The 13,897-nt window shown below is 42.5% G+C and overlaps 1 protein-coding gene across 1 annotated transcript in view; it reads left to right on the top strand.

The window, feature by feature from the left end:
- The window catches only part of WDR75 (WD repeat domain 75), a 101,138-nt gene that overhangs the window by 48,432 nt on the left and 38,809 nt on the right, over nucleotides 1–13,897 (top strand). Inside the window, exons 14-16 of the mRNA XM_040357132.1 lie at nucleotides 2,283–2,463; nucleotides 6,511–6,605; nucleotides 13,432–13,527. Coding sequence (XP_040213066.1) covers nucleotides 2,283–2,463; nucleotides 6,511–6,605; nucleotides 13,432–13,527 — 372 coding nt within the window. The remainder of the gene's footprint in view (nucleotides 1–2,282; nucleotides 2,464–6,510; nucleotides 6,606–13,431; nucleotides 13,528–13,897) is intronic.

Here is a 13,897-nt window from a genome sequence, read left to right as displayed (position 1 = left end):
ATTGCTCTGAGACGTCCCAGTAGGTAATGAATATTGGCCTGACTCTGTGTCCCATGATGTATGAAAAATAAAATAGGATTTTTTCATACTTGCCTGTAAAATCGTTTTCTTTGAGTACATCATGGGACACAGAGGTCCCTTGAGGATTCAATGCATGCTACAAAACTGTACTTCCTGTATGGGGGGTTATATATGGGATCACTTCCTGTCTAAAGACATTTTGGTTTACCAGTGTCCATTAACTTGGAGATGAAGTATAACCCAGTAGGTAGTGAATATTAGCCTACCTCTGTGTTTTTTACCATTGGCTCAGAGAGAAAAAACATGACTGTGGAGTTTACCAGTCTAAAACCGGACTTACACTTGTAGATTTCTTTCAGCCTCCAGGCTAATCAAATCTAATAGATTCCTCCATCCACGTCAAACAAAGTAGATGGTTGAATCTCCCACTGTGCCGCACACCGCTAAGACTGTTTTTTAAAATTACCTGCAAGCACTGCTTGGCCTACATATTTCTTCCTGGGTCCTTAAATTTTTCAATCAAAGTATGTCGACTAGTTCATTAGCAACCAAACAATATTTGCTCAATAATGGTCGTTGGACAATTCACACATTTTTGGGGTTCTGGTAATTTTCCCCTGCAAGAACAGCACCTTCATACATGTTTTGCATGTCTACTGAAGGGCTGTGGAGCCATTTTGCAAACCTGAATGTTTATTAACCACTTAAGGACCAGCCCATGTACATATACGTCCACAATATGGCACGTACAGGCACATGGGCGTATAGGTACGTCCTCGCCTATTAGCGGGTGGGGGGTCCGATCGGGACCCCCCCCGCTACATGCGGAGGTCGGGTCCGCTCGGGGAGCGATCCGGGACCACGGCGCGGCTATTTGTTTATAGCCGCTCCGTCGCGATCGCTCCCCGGAGCTGAAGAACGAGGAGAGCCGTGTGTAAACACGGCTTCCCCGTCCTTCACTATGGCGGCGCATCGATCGCGTCATTCCCTTTATAGGGAAGACACGATCGATGACGTCATTCCTACAGCCACACCCCCAAACAGTTGTAAACACATACTAGGTGCACCCTAACTCCTACAGCGCCACCTGTGGTTAACTCCCAAACTGCAACTGTCATTTTCACAATAAAGAATGCAATTTAAATGCATTTTTTGCTGTGAAAATGACAATGGTCCCAAAAATGTGTCAAAATTGTCCGAAGTGTCCGCCATAATGTCGCAGTCACGAAAAAAATTGCTGATCGCCGCCATTAGTAGTAAAAAAAAAATAAAAAATAAAAATGCAATAAAACTATCCCCTATTTTGTAAACACTATAAATTTTGCGCAAACCAATCGATAAACGCTTATTGCGATTTTTTTTTACTAAAAATAGGTAGAAGAATACGTATCGGCCTAAACTGAGGAAAAAAAATGTTTTTATATATGTTTTTGGGGGATATTTATTACAGCAAAAAGTAAAAAATATTGCTTTTTTTTCAAAATTGTCGCTCTATTTTTGTTTATAGCGCAAAAACTAAAAACCGCAGATGTGATCAAATACCACCAAAAGAAAGCTCTATTTGTGGGGAAAAAAGGACGCCAATTTTGTTTGGGAGCCACGTCGCACGACCGCGCAATTGTCTGTTAAAGCGACGCAGTCCCGAACTGTAAAAACACCTTGGGTCTTTAGGCTGCATATTGGTCCGGGGCTTAAGTGGTTAACAGCAGTTTGTTTTGGCAGAGAGATTCTTAAAGCTCAACTCTAGGCAAATAAAAGACAATTACTCAAGCTCTTTATAGAAATCCTTACCTTTTTGTTTAACAGATCTTTAAATGTTTTTATTTTAAGTGCAAGCAGTGGAAGTATCTGCATCTACCTTTCTATATTGTGGCGTTGTTCTGCACCCTCCACTCTGCTGTGCTATCCCACACTTTCTGATCTGCTGCGATACTGATACTGTTATGCACACTGGAATGGTGCAGCAGCATAGAGTGTGTGGAACGGTGGTGCAGCATAATTTATCTGCATACTTTAAAACCAAAGTAGTATCCTGTTCCACTTGATCAAAATACCTGAGGTACTTGGCAGAACATGCCCATTTGGAGATATTGATCTTGTCATGCGTCTCTGGCTACATAAATTGCCTACATGGTTTCATTGTTTGCATTATTGTAAAATTATTAATGCATAGACACATAAAAAATATGTGAATGCAGCTAATGTTTGGATTGCATTGATTACTCAATACATGTTTCTGTCTATTGGACTTTTTTTTACAGAACAAAGCACTGTCTGGAGCTGTGATTTTGTCGGAAGTTACCACAGAAACAAGGCCCTTGGCTGTTGTTTTTCTGAAGATGGCTCTCTTTTTGCTGTTGGCTTTGAAGAAGTTATTACAATATGGGAGACTAGCACGTGGGACTTACAGCATACCTTCTGTCAGCCACCTGGAAAAATAAGGTAGGATGCTCAAAATGCATACATTAGTCATAAAAAATTAAGTACCTGTACTACATTCATATTTATTGTATTGTTCTGGTCCCCGATCAGCTTAATGTCCCCAGTGGGACAGGAGAGGATGAGAAGGCTGTGGAAGGCAGCAGGGGGGACGTCCTCTCCAGACGCTTGAAAAAACAATCTATTGATCATTTGCTAGGATTGCTTTTACAAGAAAGCTGACCGCTGGCTTAAATTAGTATAAGGAGGATGCCTGCAGCTGCTTAAAGTTGTGTTGATGTAGCTTTTAGTGGTTAAAGAGGCATCATTGGTGAAAATACAACCCTATACTGTGTTGTTCTGTGGTCTTTTCCAGAGTCTTGCTATGAAAGAATTGTACCTGACTAAGATGTGCAAAAGGGGGGATGGGGCTCTGCTAATCTTTACCATCGCAAGCAAAGCTTTATTATGTGACTTGCTTGATTTAAATTTATACTATAGTGATTTGTTTCTCAAGCCTGCAGAAAGTGATGTCAATGGGAAGCAAGAATTTCCCAATTTTAGAATGAGATTATCCATGACCGTTTTGATGTTTCTCTTACGACAGGTGTCCTTTATGTAGCTGCCAAGCACATGCAAAGAGAGTTGGCTAATTATGACTTCCAGACTTTCAATTTGGTTTATATGGATTTGTATGGTTTACTTTTATGTTGTGCTCATTATGCAATTTAAAAACCTGACTACTGTGATTTGTAGGAAATCTTAAAATGGAAAACATTGTAATTATTATTACATCAGAGAGTAATTTTCCTGCCCAGACAACGGATATGTATAAAAATAAGATTCCACAATGCATAGAAAGCACATTTTATATATGGGGTTACCAGCTGTTTTAAAAAAATATAGCCACAGAAAGTTTTAGGAATCTACTAGTGTTACATTTTGCATCATTGATGTCATTACTAAAGAAACTCAAGTGGGCGGTGCCAAAAAATAATAGTTCCTAGTGTTGCTTAAATTACCCTTACAATTTCATCTAAGGACTGGTAAGCTGCAATAAACAAAATTTGGGTTCTTGTGTTTAGTACACATTACTTCTAGTGTATGAGTGTGAGTTTTTTTGGATTGGGTCCCCCAACCTTGGCTTATCTATAAATTTAATTATTTCCAGTGCATATAATGCATGCAGAACAGTCATCCACAGTGGGTGATACTTGGGCTTATTGTAGGAGTTTACCTCCAATACTTCCTGTGGGTGTGAAATAATATTCTCTCTGATTTATTTTCAAATTCAAGGGCTGTTTGTCTTGGAGGAAAGGCTTTATAATGTATGGCCTTGTTAGTATATCTAGGCTAGAGATTGGAAGACCTGGGGAAAGAAAAAAGTTTTGGAAAAAACTATTTTGTTTCTGGGAAAAAAAAGTGTGGAGTATGTTCTTTTGCAAAGATAAATATATCTGACATGTATTTAAAGTATATAATATAAGTGTATAACCTTAATGAAAGTCTTAAATTAGTGCAAGTTCTTTCAGATGAAGACAAGTAAATCCTGGAATACAGTTCAGGTAGCGATGTAGTGCTCAAACAAGAGAAATATGCATTTCTGCCACTAGGGGTCACTGCAGGGTGCAAGGCTTCGGTTTATGTAAGAAGGGGCAACTAATACACAAACCAAACTAAGGGAACTAATTATCTAAAAGTGAAAATGATAAGCAGGTGCCACAACCATTAACCACTTAACCCCCGTACCATATTGCTGTTTAAAGACCAGGCCACTTTTTGTGATTTGGCATTGCGTCGCATTAACTGACAATTGCACGGTCGTGCGACGTGGCTCCCAAACAAAATTGGCGTTCTTTTTTTTCCTCACAAATAGAGCTTTCTTTTGGTGGTATTTGATCACCCCTGCGGTTTTTAGTTTTTGCGCTATAGACAAAAATAGAGCGACAATTTTGAAAAAAATGATTACTTTTTGCTATAATAAATATCCCCCAAAAATATATAAAAAAACTATTTCCTCAGTTTAGGCCGATACGTATTCGTCTACATATTTTTCGTAAAAAAAAAGTTATAGCGTTTACAAAATAGGGGATAGTTTTTTGGCTGCTTGCAGAGGTGGCGTATAGCTACGTGCTCTCGCCCAACAGAGCCGACCTGCCGCCGTATAACTGGCGACTGCTGGGCAAGCAGTTGGTGTTCACACACTAAACAAATGAAATAAGGGGAGTGTTATGACGCTTGCTACTAAATTAATAAATAATAATAAAGTGCTGTGTGCAATCAAATGTGCAAATCCACAAAAGTGCATAAATCACTGGTGACCAAGCGCTGACAACAGTGCGTATCTGCTGGCAGAAATTAACATAAATAATTATGTAACAAACAATTTCCGGTATAAAAATCTCCAAAAAAGTGAAAAAATTCCTATATATATATATATATATATATATATATATATATATATATATATATATATATATATATATATATATATATATATATATATATATATATATATATATATATATATATATATATATATATATATATATATATATATATATATAAAAAATATTAGTGAATGCACTGTAAAAAATCCAATTGTGATAATTTCTTCATGCAAAAGTAAAATAAATGCAAAGTGCAACTGTGAGTCTCTGTGCAACAATAATTGAAGTCCAATATCGTGCAAAATATTCCACCATCCACAACAATTTCGGAGTGTGCAGGTGCTCCAATCCAAGTAAACCAATTTTCCCCAGCCTCTCACCTTGGCTGGCTTGCAATCAAGCCTCTTTAATCCCACAATGGCAGCAGCCCCTGAATGTCAGTGTAACCTTTACCGTGGAAGGATGGCTCTCAATAGCAAAATAAAAGAAGGGGCTCCATAGTGTATTACCATTTTTCAAAATATTTAATAAAAAAGGTAGATGCACTTACACTTAGGACGATAACAACAAGCGCGTCTAACACTTAACAATGACACAGGCACTTCCGCTCTCGGCCGCGAGCGGAGATGACGTCGCCACTGGCTTTCCTCCCTGTTCCTCCCCTACGTGTTATGTGGCTGCACACGCCACTTAATCATAGGGTATCTTAGGTTTAGTTTGCTTGTGGACTCCACCTTGTGCTTCCTACAGTTGGGTGATTGTTTGATCCCCCAATCATTATTGAGAGGACAATCAGTGTGGTTCCTGATCATGTAATCATTGTCAGGTGTGGTTATGTGTATGCATGCAGTTTTACATTGTTCCACTTTTTTTTATTAAAAACCATTGTACCAAGTGGTTTTGCTCAGTGTCTATTTAAAAGGTTCTGGCGGTGGAAGCCAAGGAAACTTGGACCTCTGTAGTGTATCAATGCTTTATTAAACAGAAAAACTGCACAAAACACAATTCATAGTTGCAAAATATGCCTACAACATACATTAGCCAATTATCATTTCTAGCAAAATGAGTATGTACAATATGTATACAATAAGTAATCGAAACAGTTGCTCCACTTAGAGATGGAATCAAGATGTAATGTCCTTCGTGGTTCTTTTCTTAGAGTCCAACTCAAAACTTCGGTTTCCTCCAAAGTCTCCAGCCCATGTCCTCGCCCTTTGTGTTCCAAACCAGTTCTTTTTCTCTCCCATGCCGGTATAAAAGTCTTAAGCTCATATCATGTCCTCTACTTGGCTCCTAAACCAATCCATCTGATTTATTTGCATATCAGTGGGAGGGGGAGCCTAGCTTCTTAACTCGGCACATGATCTTAAAAAAAATCTAACAGATTTGCTATCATCACCTAAATATCTGTAGAAATGCACAAGTGTATCCTGAGGTCGCGTAGCGGCCATTGAATTGAACCACAGAGCACTATGTGGGGACTAGGCGTCTGACACGCCTCAAAAGTTTTCAGATACCAAGGACTCGTCGCTAAGGACTCCTGCCTTCTATATAGGTTTTTTTAACCCTTCTTTTATTTGCAGTTTGTTTTTTCAACAACAATGTCTCTCAACTTTGGCTTTTGGTTGATACAGGTTATTGGTGCTTAAATGTTTAACTACTACTTCTCTGTTCTGCGCAGGAGTGTGTGTTTTGGAAGATTTAATTGTTCCAAATATCTTGTTGCCTCAACTGACAGTGGATTCATAAATTGCTGGGACCTGCTCACATGTTCATGTAAGTCTTTACCTGCACCAATGGATACTACGCTCTGCATGCTTACAATAAATAGGTTATTCTGCTCAGTTATGCTTTCCACCACCCATCTGACTCTTCTCTGTCTTTTCTCTGGTTCGTATTCAAAACCAAAGTGAGATTTGCCATGCAAGCAAACAAGGACTTTTGTATTTCGATATGCAGTCTCTCAGTTGGCACATAGTCGGGGTGTTTAAGTGTGTTGCATGTATAAAGCCTAATTTTGTTTAACAGTTAATGGCTGCAGCCCAAGAACTTCCAAAGGTGGCAGTCATTGTTAAGTATATACTTTTTTTTTTTTTTTTATTCCATTTATTGGATAGCTTGTGCCCCCTTTTTCTTTGCTATTGGGAGTCTACTGAGTTTGTTCATTATGTCTGTAGTGATGGAATAACATTACCTTGCTTGTGGAAAGTTTCTTAAATAACTTTGCAAACTAATCAAAAACGAATCCATCTGTGATGTGTTTGCTTATTCAGAATATTCTTGGCATGAAAAATATGGTTTATTTTGGACATGTTAATGTACAAGGTATGACATCAGATGCTTCAAAATGGCGCTGACTAGCCAAGAAATGTAGGTGTCTTATTTTGTTTCAACCCTTCAGTGTTGCCACAGCTGTGTGATTTTCTCCACATCACTGGAAGATTACATAAAATTGCAGTTTATGGTGTTTTGTGAAGACTGTACACTTTCTTTTTTTATAGCATAATCTTTGGTTTTTGAGTCAGCTTTTGCAAAGCTCTGCGGAATGTTTCAAACTGTGTCAGCATATCTTAAGATGTTGTGCTTGTTCAGTGCAATTCAGGATATACATTAGGAATAACTAGACAATGTTTTTCTAACCTATACTAAGCCAATTCCTGGTTTGTCACATATACAGGTTAAATGGTATTTATTTTTTATAGTCCCAGTTTTCAATGCTTGAGATTTCTTATTTGAGATGTTCCCAATTTTGAATATTAAGGGGTTCTAAAGTTACAATTAATTTTTTTCCCTAAATGGCTTCCTTTACCCTAGTGCAGTCCTCCTTCACTTACCTCACCCTTCCATTTTGCTTTAAATGTCCTTATTTCTTCTGAGAAATCCTCACTTCCTGTTCTTCTGTCTGTAACTACACACAGTAATGCAAGGCTTTCTCCCTGGTGTGGAGTGTCATGCTCGCCCCCTCCCTTGGACTGCAGGAGAGTCAGGACGTTCTCTACGTTCCAGATAGAGAAAGGAGCTGTGTTACTGGGCGTCCTGACTCTCCAGTAGTCCAAGGGAGGGGGCGAGCATGACACTCCACACCAGGGAGAAAGCCTTGCATTACTGTGTGGAGTTACAGACAGAAGAACAGGAAGTGAGAATTTCTCAGAAGAAATAAGGACATTTAAAAGCAAAATGGAAGGATGAGGTAAGTGAAGGAAGACCTGCACTAAGGTAAAGGAAGCCTTTTTTTTTTTTTTTTTAGGGCAACACTTCCAGGCTGCATACATGGTAATAAATCAGCTGTTCTTTTACTTTTTAAACAGCCAAGTGCTGCAGCAAGGGTTATAATATCCACTGCTCCCACTGCCAAAGCAGCAACCCATCTCTCCAGTGGCCTGTCACAACATCCTCTATCCCACCCAAACCTAGTTCCCATCAACAGCACTGATTAGAAAGTGAAAGCACAGTTGATTGGAGCAATGCTCAAGGGAAGGTACAAAATGCTTTCAGACATAGACGTGTTTATCATTTATTTGTATAAATGAACAAAATTTGAAAGTAAATGAACAGAGGAGAAATCCAAATCAAATATTTGGTGTGACCACCCTTTGCCTTCAAAACCGCATCAATTCTTCGAGTAATCTTGTGAAACACAGAGATTGCCATTTTAGCTCCAACAGCTCTGAGTCTCGTACTAATAAATCGAGAGGACTGTTCCTGATCACATGATTGCTGTAATAGCCTCTGGCTATCGCAGTTATCAGCCACTTTATAGCCTGCCACTGTTATTATTATTTTTTTTTTTTATACCTTTTGAATTGCAAAAAAGTGAAACGTATCTGTTTCTACCTGGTAGATGAGAAGATGGTTTTTATAGTTTCAATCTTTCCATAATCTTTAGAGAAGATTGACTTTTTGACTGCCAAGTATGCAGGTATCCCAATATACAGGATAAGTGTGTTTAAGAGACAAGGGATCAAAGGTTCATCTTCTTGCGACCTTAGAATCTCTTAGAACCTCTCAAGAAGTCCCATTGTGTCACCCCACGCCCAAGGGGGAGAAAGCTGGTGGTGTAAGGAAAGTATGCTTCTCCAATGATGATGAAAATGAGAGAAATCTCTTCTAAGGGCTTAAATATTTACCTAGGGGGAGTAAATTGTGAACCTTATCTCATATTGACTATAGGAAAATATGAACCTTGCCTCATCTAGTGAGAGGTTTGACTATGGCTAGGACACATTCTAGGGCTCGGAGAGACAGAGTGCTAACATCGGTGTCTATTTGCCTAAAGTAAAAAAAACTGCGCTCAGAAGTAAAAAGCAAAAGTAGTTGCCAACAATTCAAATTTTTGATACAAAAACCCATTCAAATAGATAACAGTGCATCACTCGGAGATAGATATGTGAGCAATTTAAATGAAATCAATTGCTACTAAATCAAGTGAAAAAAAATACAAATATTGTGAACAAAAGAAGTACATCTTTAGAGGAGAAAAACACGCCACAGAAGTGAAAAGCCACGTGAAAAATCATATACTTAAAGTGGTTGTAGCCCCACTGTTATTTTTAGGCACTCTCCTGTCCTCCTTAATTCTATATGCCCAGTGTGTCTGTTTTGTTTTATAAAATAAAATGCTGTTCTATACTGTATTTGCTACCGACGCTCACATGCATAGGCGCTGCACCCTCTCCTGAACTGGCGGTTACAGCAGGAGGGACCAAGACTCCCTCGCTGACGTCAGTCGGGAGGAGAGAAGCAGCCAGTCATGTGCGTGCCGAGCACATTCTAGAACAACATTTGTTAACTAAGAAGGAAAAAAACTGCTTTCAATGGCTGAATAACAGCTACTGCGGCTAGTGGTGGCTTCTGTATAGTTGTTTCCAGACTCTTCTCAAAATTGTTAAAGGTAAGGCGCCTCGCCGTAAGCGGGGGCCCTCTTCTACCGCCCCCACCGTCCACCCGGTGCGGCAGGTAAACGTTTCCAGGGCGCTAAGGCGCCCGCTGAAGGGCAGAAGCGACCCTGGTTCCGCCTGCGGATAAGCATGTGTCCGCATTAAGGCCTGCCCCCGCCCGTATCTCGGGTGGGGGGCTGGCTTCGCGAATTCGCTGCTCGGTGGAGGTCTCTTCTTTCCGACCGATGGGTTTGCAAAGTAGTTTCTTCAGGGTACAAGATAGAGTTTCTCTCTTGTCCGCCAAACAGATTTTTTCCTTCCAACCTCCAGCTTCCTCCGGAACATCAGGAGGCCCTGTCAGGGGCTGTTCAGGATCTGCTGGTCAGGGAAGTGATTGTGCCGGTTCCTTTCCTGGAACGGTTTCAGGGGTTTTACTCCAATCTGTTTGTATTCCCCAAGAAGGAAGGGGTCCGTCCAATCCTGGACCTCAAGGCCCTCAACTGTTTTGTCAAGGTGCAAATGTTCAGTATGGCGTCGGTTCGCTCTGTAGTGGCGGCACTCCATCAAGGGGATTTTCTGGTGTCCTTGGATATCAAGGACGCGTACCTTCATTTCCCCATATGCGCAAAGCACCAGAGATTTCTGCGCTTTTCGGCCTGGCCTCGGCACCAAGGGTTTTCACCAAGTTGCTCGCTCCGATTCTGGCCCTGCTGAGGCAGTGCGGGATCGCTATCGTAGGATATCTGGACGACCTTCTCCTGAGAGCTTCTTCAAGCTCAGAGTTAGAGGTGGATGTGTCCATTACCTGCCAGACCCTCCGGGAATTTGGTTGGCTGCTGAATGTCCAAAAGTCGGTGTTGGTACCGTCTCAGCGTCTGGAATACCTAGGGTTGGTCCTGGATTCCTCGCAGGCGAGAGTTTTCCTGCCAACGGAGAAACTACAGACACTGCAATCGGCGGTGCAGCGGTTGGCGACCCAGAAGTGGTCGTCGGTTCGCTTTTGCATGTGGGTTCTGGGGTCTGATGGTGGCATCGTTCGAGGTGGTTCCTTATGCTCAATTCCACACTTGAGTGTTACAGAGAAATTCTGTCGCATTGGGACTAGCTCCCTTCGTCTCTGGATTACCAGGTCCGGGTGAGTCGCCTGGTCAGGTCCTCCCTAGTGTGGTGGCTGACTTCTCCGGTACTTCGGGCCGGGAAATCGTTTCTGCCATGCCATTGGACGGTGGTCACGACGGATGCCAGTCTCTCCAGGTGGGGGGGGGGGTGTCTGGGGTGTCCAGTCAGCCCAGGGGCGCTGGACTCGGGAGGAGTCCCGTCTGCCAATCAATGTCCTGGAACTCCGGGCGATCAGGCTGTGCCTCTCCAAGTGGTCACTGGGTCTGCAGGGTCAACCGGTCAGGATCCAGTCCGACAACGCCACAGCGGTGACGTATGTCTATCATCAAGGGGGCACACGGAGCGCTCGGCTGCAGCGGCGGAAGTCGCGTACATCCTCCGGTGGGCCGAAAGGTACGTTCCGGCTCTGTCGGCCGTGTACATTCCGGGGGTACAGAACTGGCAAGCGGACTACTTAAGTCGCCAAACGCTAGACCAAGGAGAATGGTCGCTACACCCGGATGTGTTTCAGAATTGGTGTCTGAAATGGGGCACTCCAGACGTGGATCTTCTGGCGTCCCGTCTCAATCGGAAGGTGTCACGGTCCGTGGCCAGGTCAAGAAACCCGTGGGCGGACGCGTTGGTGGCGCCGTGGGGTCACTATCGCCTAATCTACGCCTTCCCTCCTCTGAAGCTTCTTCCACGTCTGCTGCGCAGAGTGGAAGCCGAGGGGATACCAACAATCCTGATCGCTCCGGATTGGCCTCGCCGCCCATGGTACGCAGATCTGGTGCGCCTGGTGGCAGACGTTCCTTGGCGCCTGCCTCTGCGAGAAAATCTTCTGTCGCAGGGCCCTATCTTTCATCCTGCTTTACAGTCATTGGCTTTAACGGCGTTGCTGTTGAGAGCCAGGTGCTGAAGGATCGAGGCCTGTCGGACTCGGTAATCTCTACCATGCTGCGGGCGCGGAAGTCTACTTCCCGGAAGATTTACCATCGTACGTGGAAGGCTTGCATCTCTATGTGTGAGGAGATGAATTGGCACCCTCGTACATACGTGTTGTCCCGGATTCTGCTGTTCTTACAGCATGGAGTGGATCAGACTCTCGCCTTAAGTACGGTTAAGGGTCAGATTTCGGCCTTGGCTGTTTACTTTCAGCGACCCTTGGGGCACTCTCTGGTGCGTACATTTGTGCAGGGGGTTCGACATGTGGCCCCTCCTGTGCGGCCTCCACTGCCTCCATGGGACTTGAATTTAGTTCTCTCGGTGCTTCATAAGTCTCCGTTTGAGGACATTCGGAAAATCCCTTTTGTTGACTCTTTCCCAGAAGGTGGTCTTTCTGGTGGCGATTACTTCGGTCAGACGGGTTTCTGAATTGGCGGCCTTGTCTTGTAAGGCCCCTTACTTGGTCATCCACAAGGATAAGGTGGTGCTGCGGCCGCAGCCGCCATTCCTTCCTAAGGTTGTTTCAGCCTTTCACATTAATGAGGACATTGTTCTTCCATCCTTATGTCCTCGGCCGACGAACCCAAAGGAGGCCACGTTACATTCCTTGGATGTAATTCGAGCCCTACGGGTGTACCTGTCTGCTATTCACTGTTCACTGTTCGTGTCGGTGACTGGTCCCAAGAAGGGTCTGGCGGTCTCGTCGGCCACCATTTCAAGGTGGATCAGATAGGTCGTGCTTCAGGCCTATGCCCTAAAGGGGCGGGCGCCCCCTTCCCGGTTACGGTGCATTTGACCAGGGCGATTGGTGCCTCTTGGGCTTTCCGCCATCAAGCGTCTGTTTTACAGGTGTGTAAGGCAGCTACCTGGTCGTCAATCCACACCTTCTCAAAATTTTACAAGGTGGATGTGAGTGCATCTTCGGATGCCTCCTTTGGCCGCAAGGTTTTACAGGCGGCTGTTTAAGGTTGAAGTTCCCCCATTGAGGAACTCTGGTTTGTTTGGGGTGAAGTTTGGTTTGCTGTGTTTTCCCACCCCTCGATTTTTGACACTGCTTGGGGACGTCCCTAAGGTCAATTGCTGCTGTGTCCGTCCATGAACGGAAGAGAAAATAGGATTTTTGTACTCACCGTAAAATCCATTTCTCTGAGTTAATGGATGGACACAGCACCCACCCCTCCTTTGTTTGTACTGCTTGTTTACGAACTGAGGCTGCATTATGCAGAGAGAGGGATGTACCCGGGGGATCTGCCCCCTGGGAGGTACTGTACTGTGTGGAGGGTTTTAACACTTAACATGCTGTTTTTCTGCTTAGTCAATCTCCTAAAAGAGGATAATACCCTAAGGTCAATTGCTGCTGTGTCCGCCCATGAACTCAGAGAAATTGATTTTACGGTGAGTACAAAAATCCTATTTTTCTTCACAATATTTTTCATGTTTTTTTTCACTTGATTTAGTAGCAATTGTTTTCATTTAAATTTCTCACATATCTATCTCTGACCGCTACGTTTTTTTTAATATATATTTTTTTTGTTTTTATTGATGTCTATTTTGATGTCTATTTTAAAGTTGTTAATGGAAACTTTAGAAAAGTGAAGGTTTGATCCTAGATTAAACTTGCTGATTTCTGTAAAAGTTTGTCCACCTCTGTGTATGCTGATGTCCAAATATCGTTTTTTCAGTGGCATGGAGGGCTCAGATTGATGCTACAGTTCTACAGCCGGATGTACTCTCAGAAAATATTGCTGCCTTCTCCTTTGCTTCTGGAGGATCAAACTGTAAGTGGTCATCTTGTTTTATGAAATATGAAGTTTTAAAGAAAAATGCCTTTACTGTCCTGTTCCTTAGGAGACTAAGGAACATGAATTTGTTCATAATAAATTTCAATGACGTTCTCTGAAATATGACGTACTCTGAAATATGTTAACACTAATTAAAAAAAATATGTATTTCATTTATTAAAGTAGACATATAGGCAAAACTTTTGTTTTGTTGATTTATTTGTTGTCATCTGTGCCCAATTGTAGAGATTTCCCTTCACTTCCTGTCCCATAGTCAAAACTGGAAGTGAGAGGAAATCCCTGCGAATGAAGGGAATCCCTTGGGGATCCCCAGGCCATGAGAACTATTGTCCCCATTGGAAGATTT

This window comes from Rana temporaria, chromosome 6, assembly GCF_905171775.1.
Source record: "Rana temporaria chromosome 6, aRanTem1.1, whole genome shotgun sequence".
NCBI lineage: Eukaryota > Metazoa > Chordata > Amphibia > Anura > Ranidae > Rana > Rana temporaria.
Note: the sequence above shows the minus strand (reverse complement) of the source record. Positions and strands in the feature narration are given on the sequence as shown.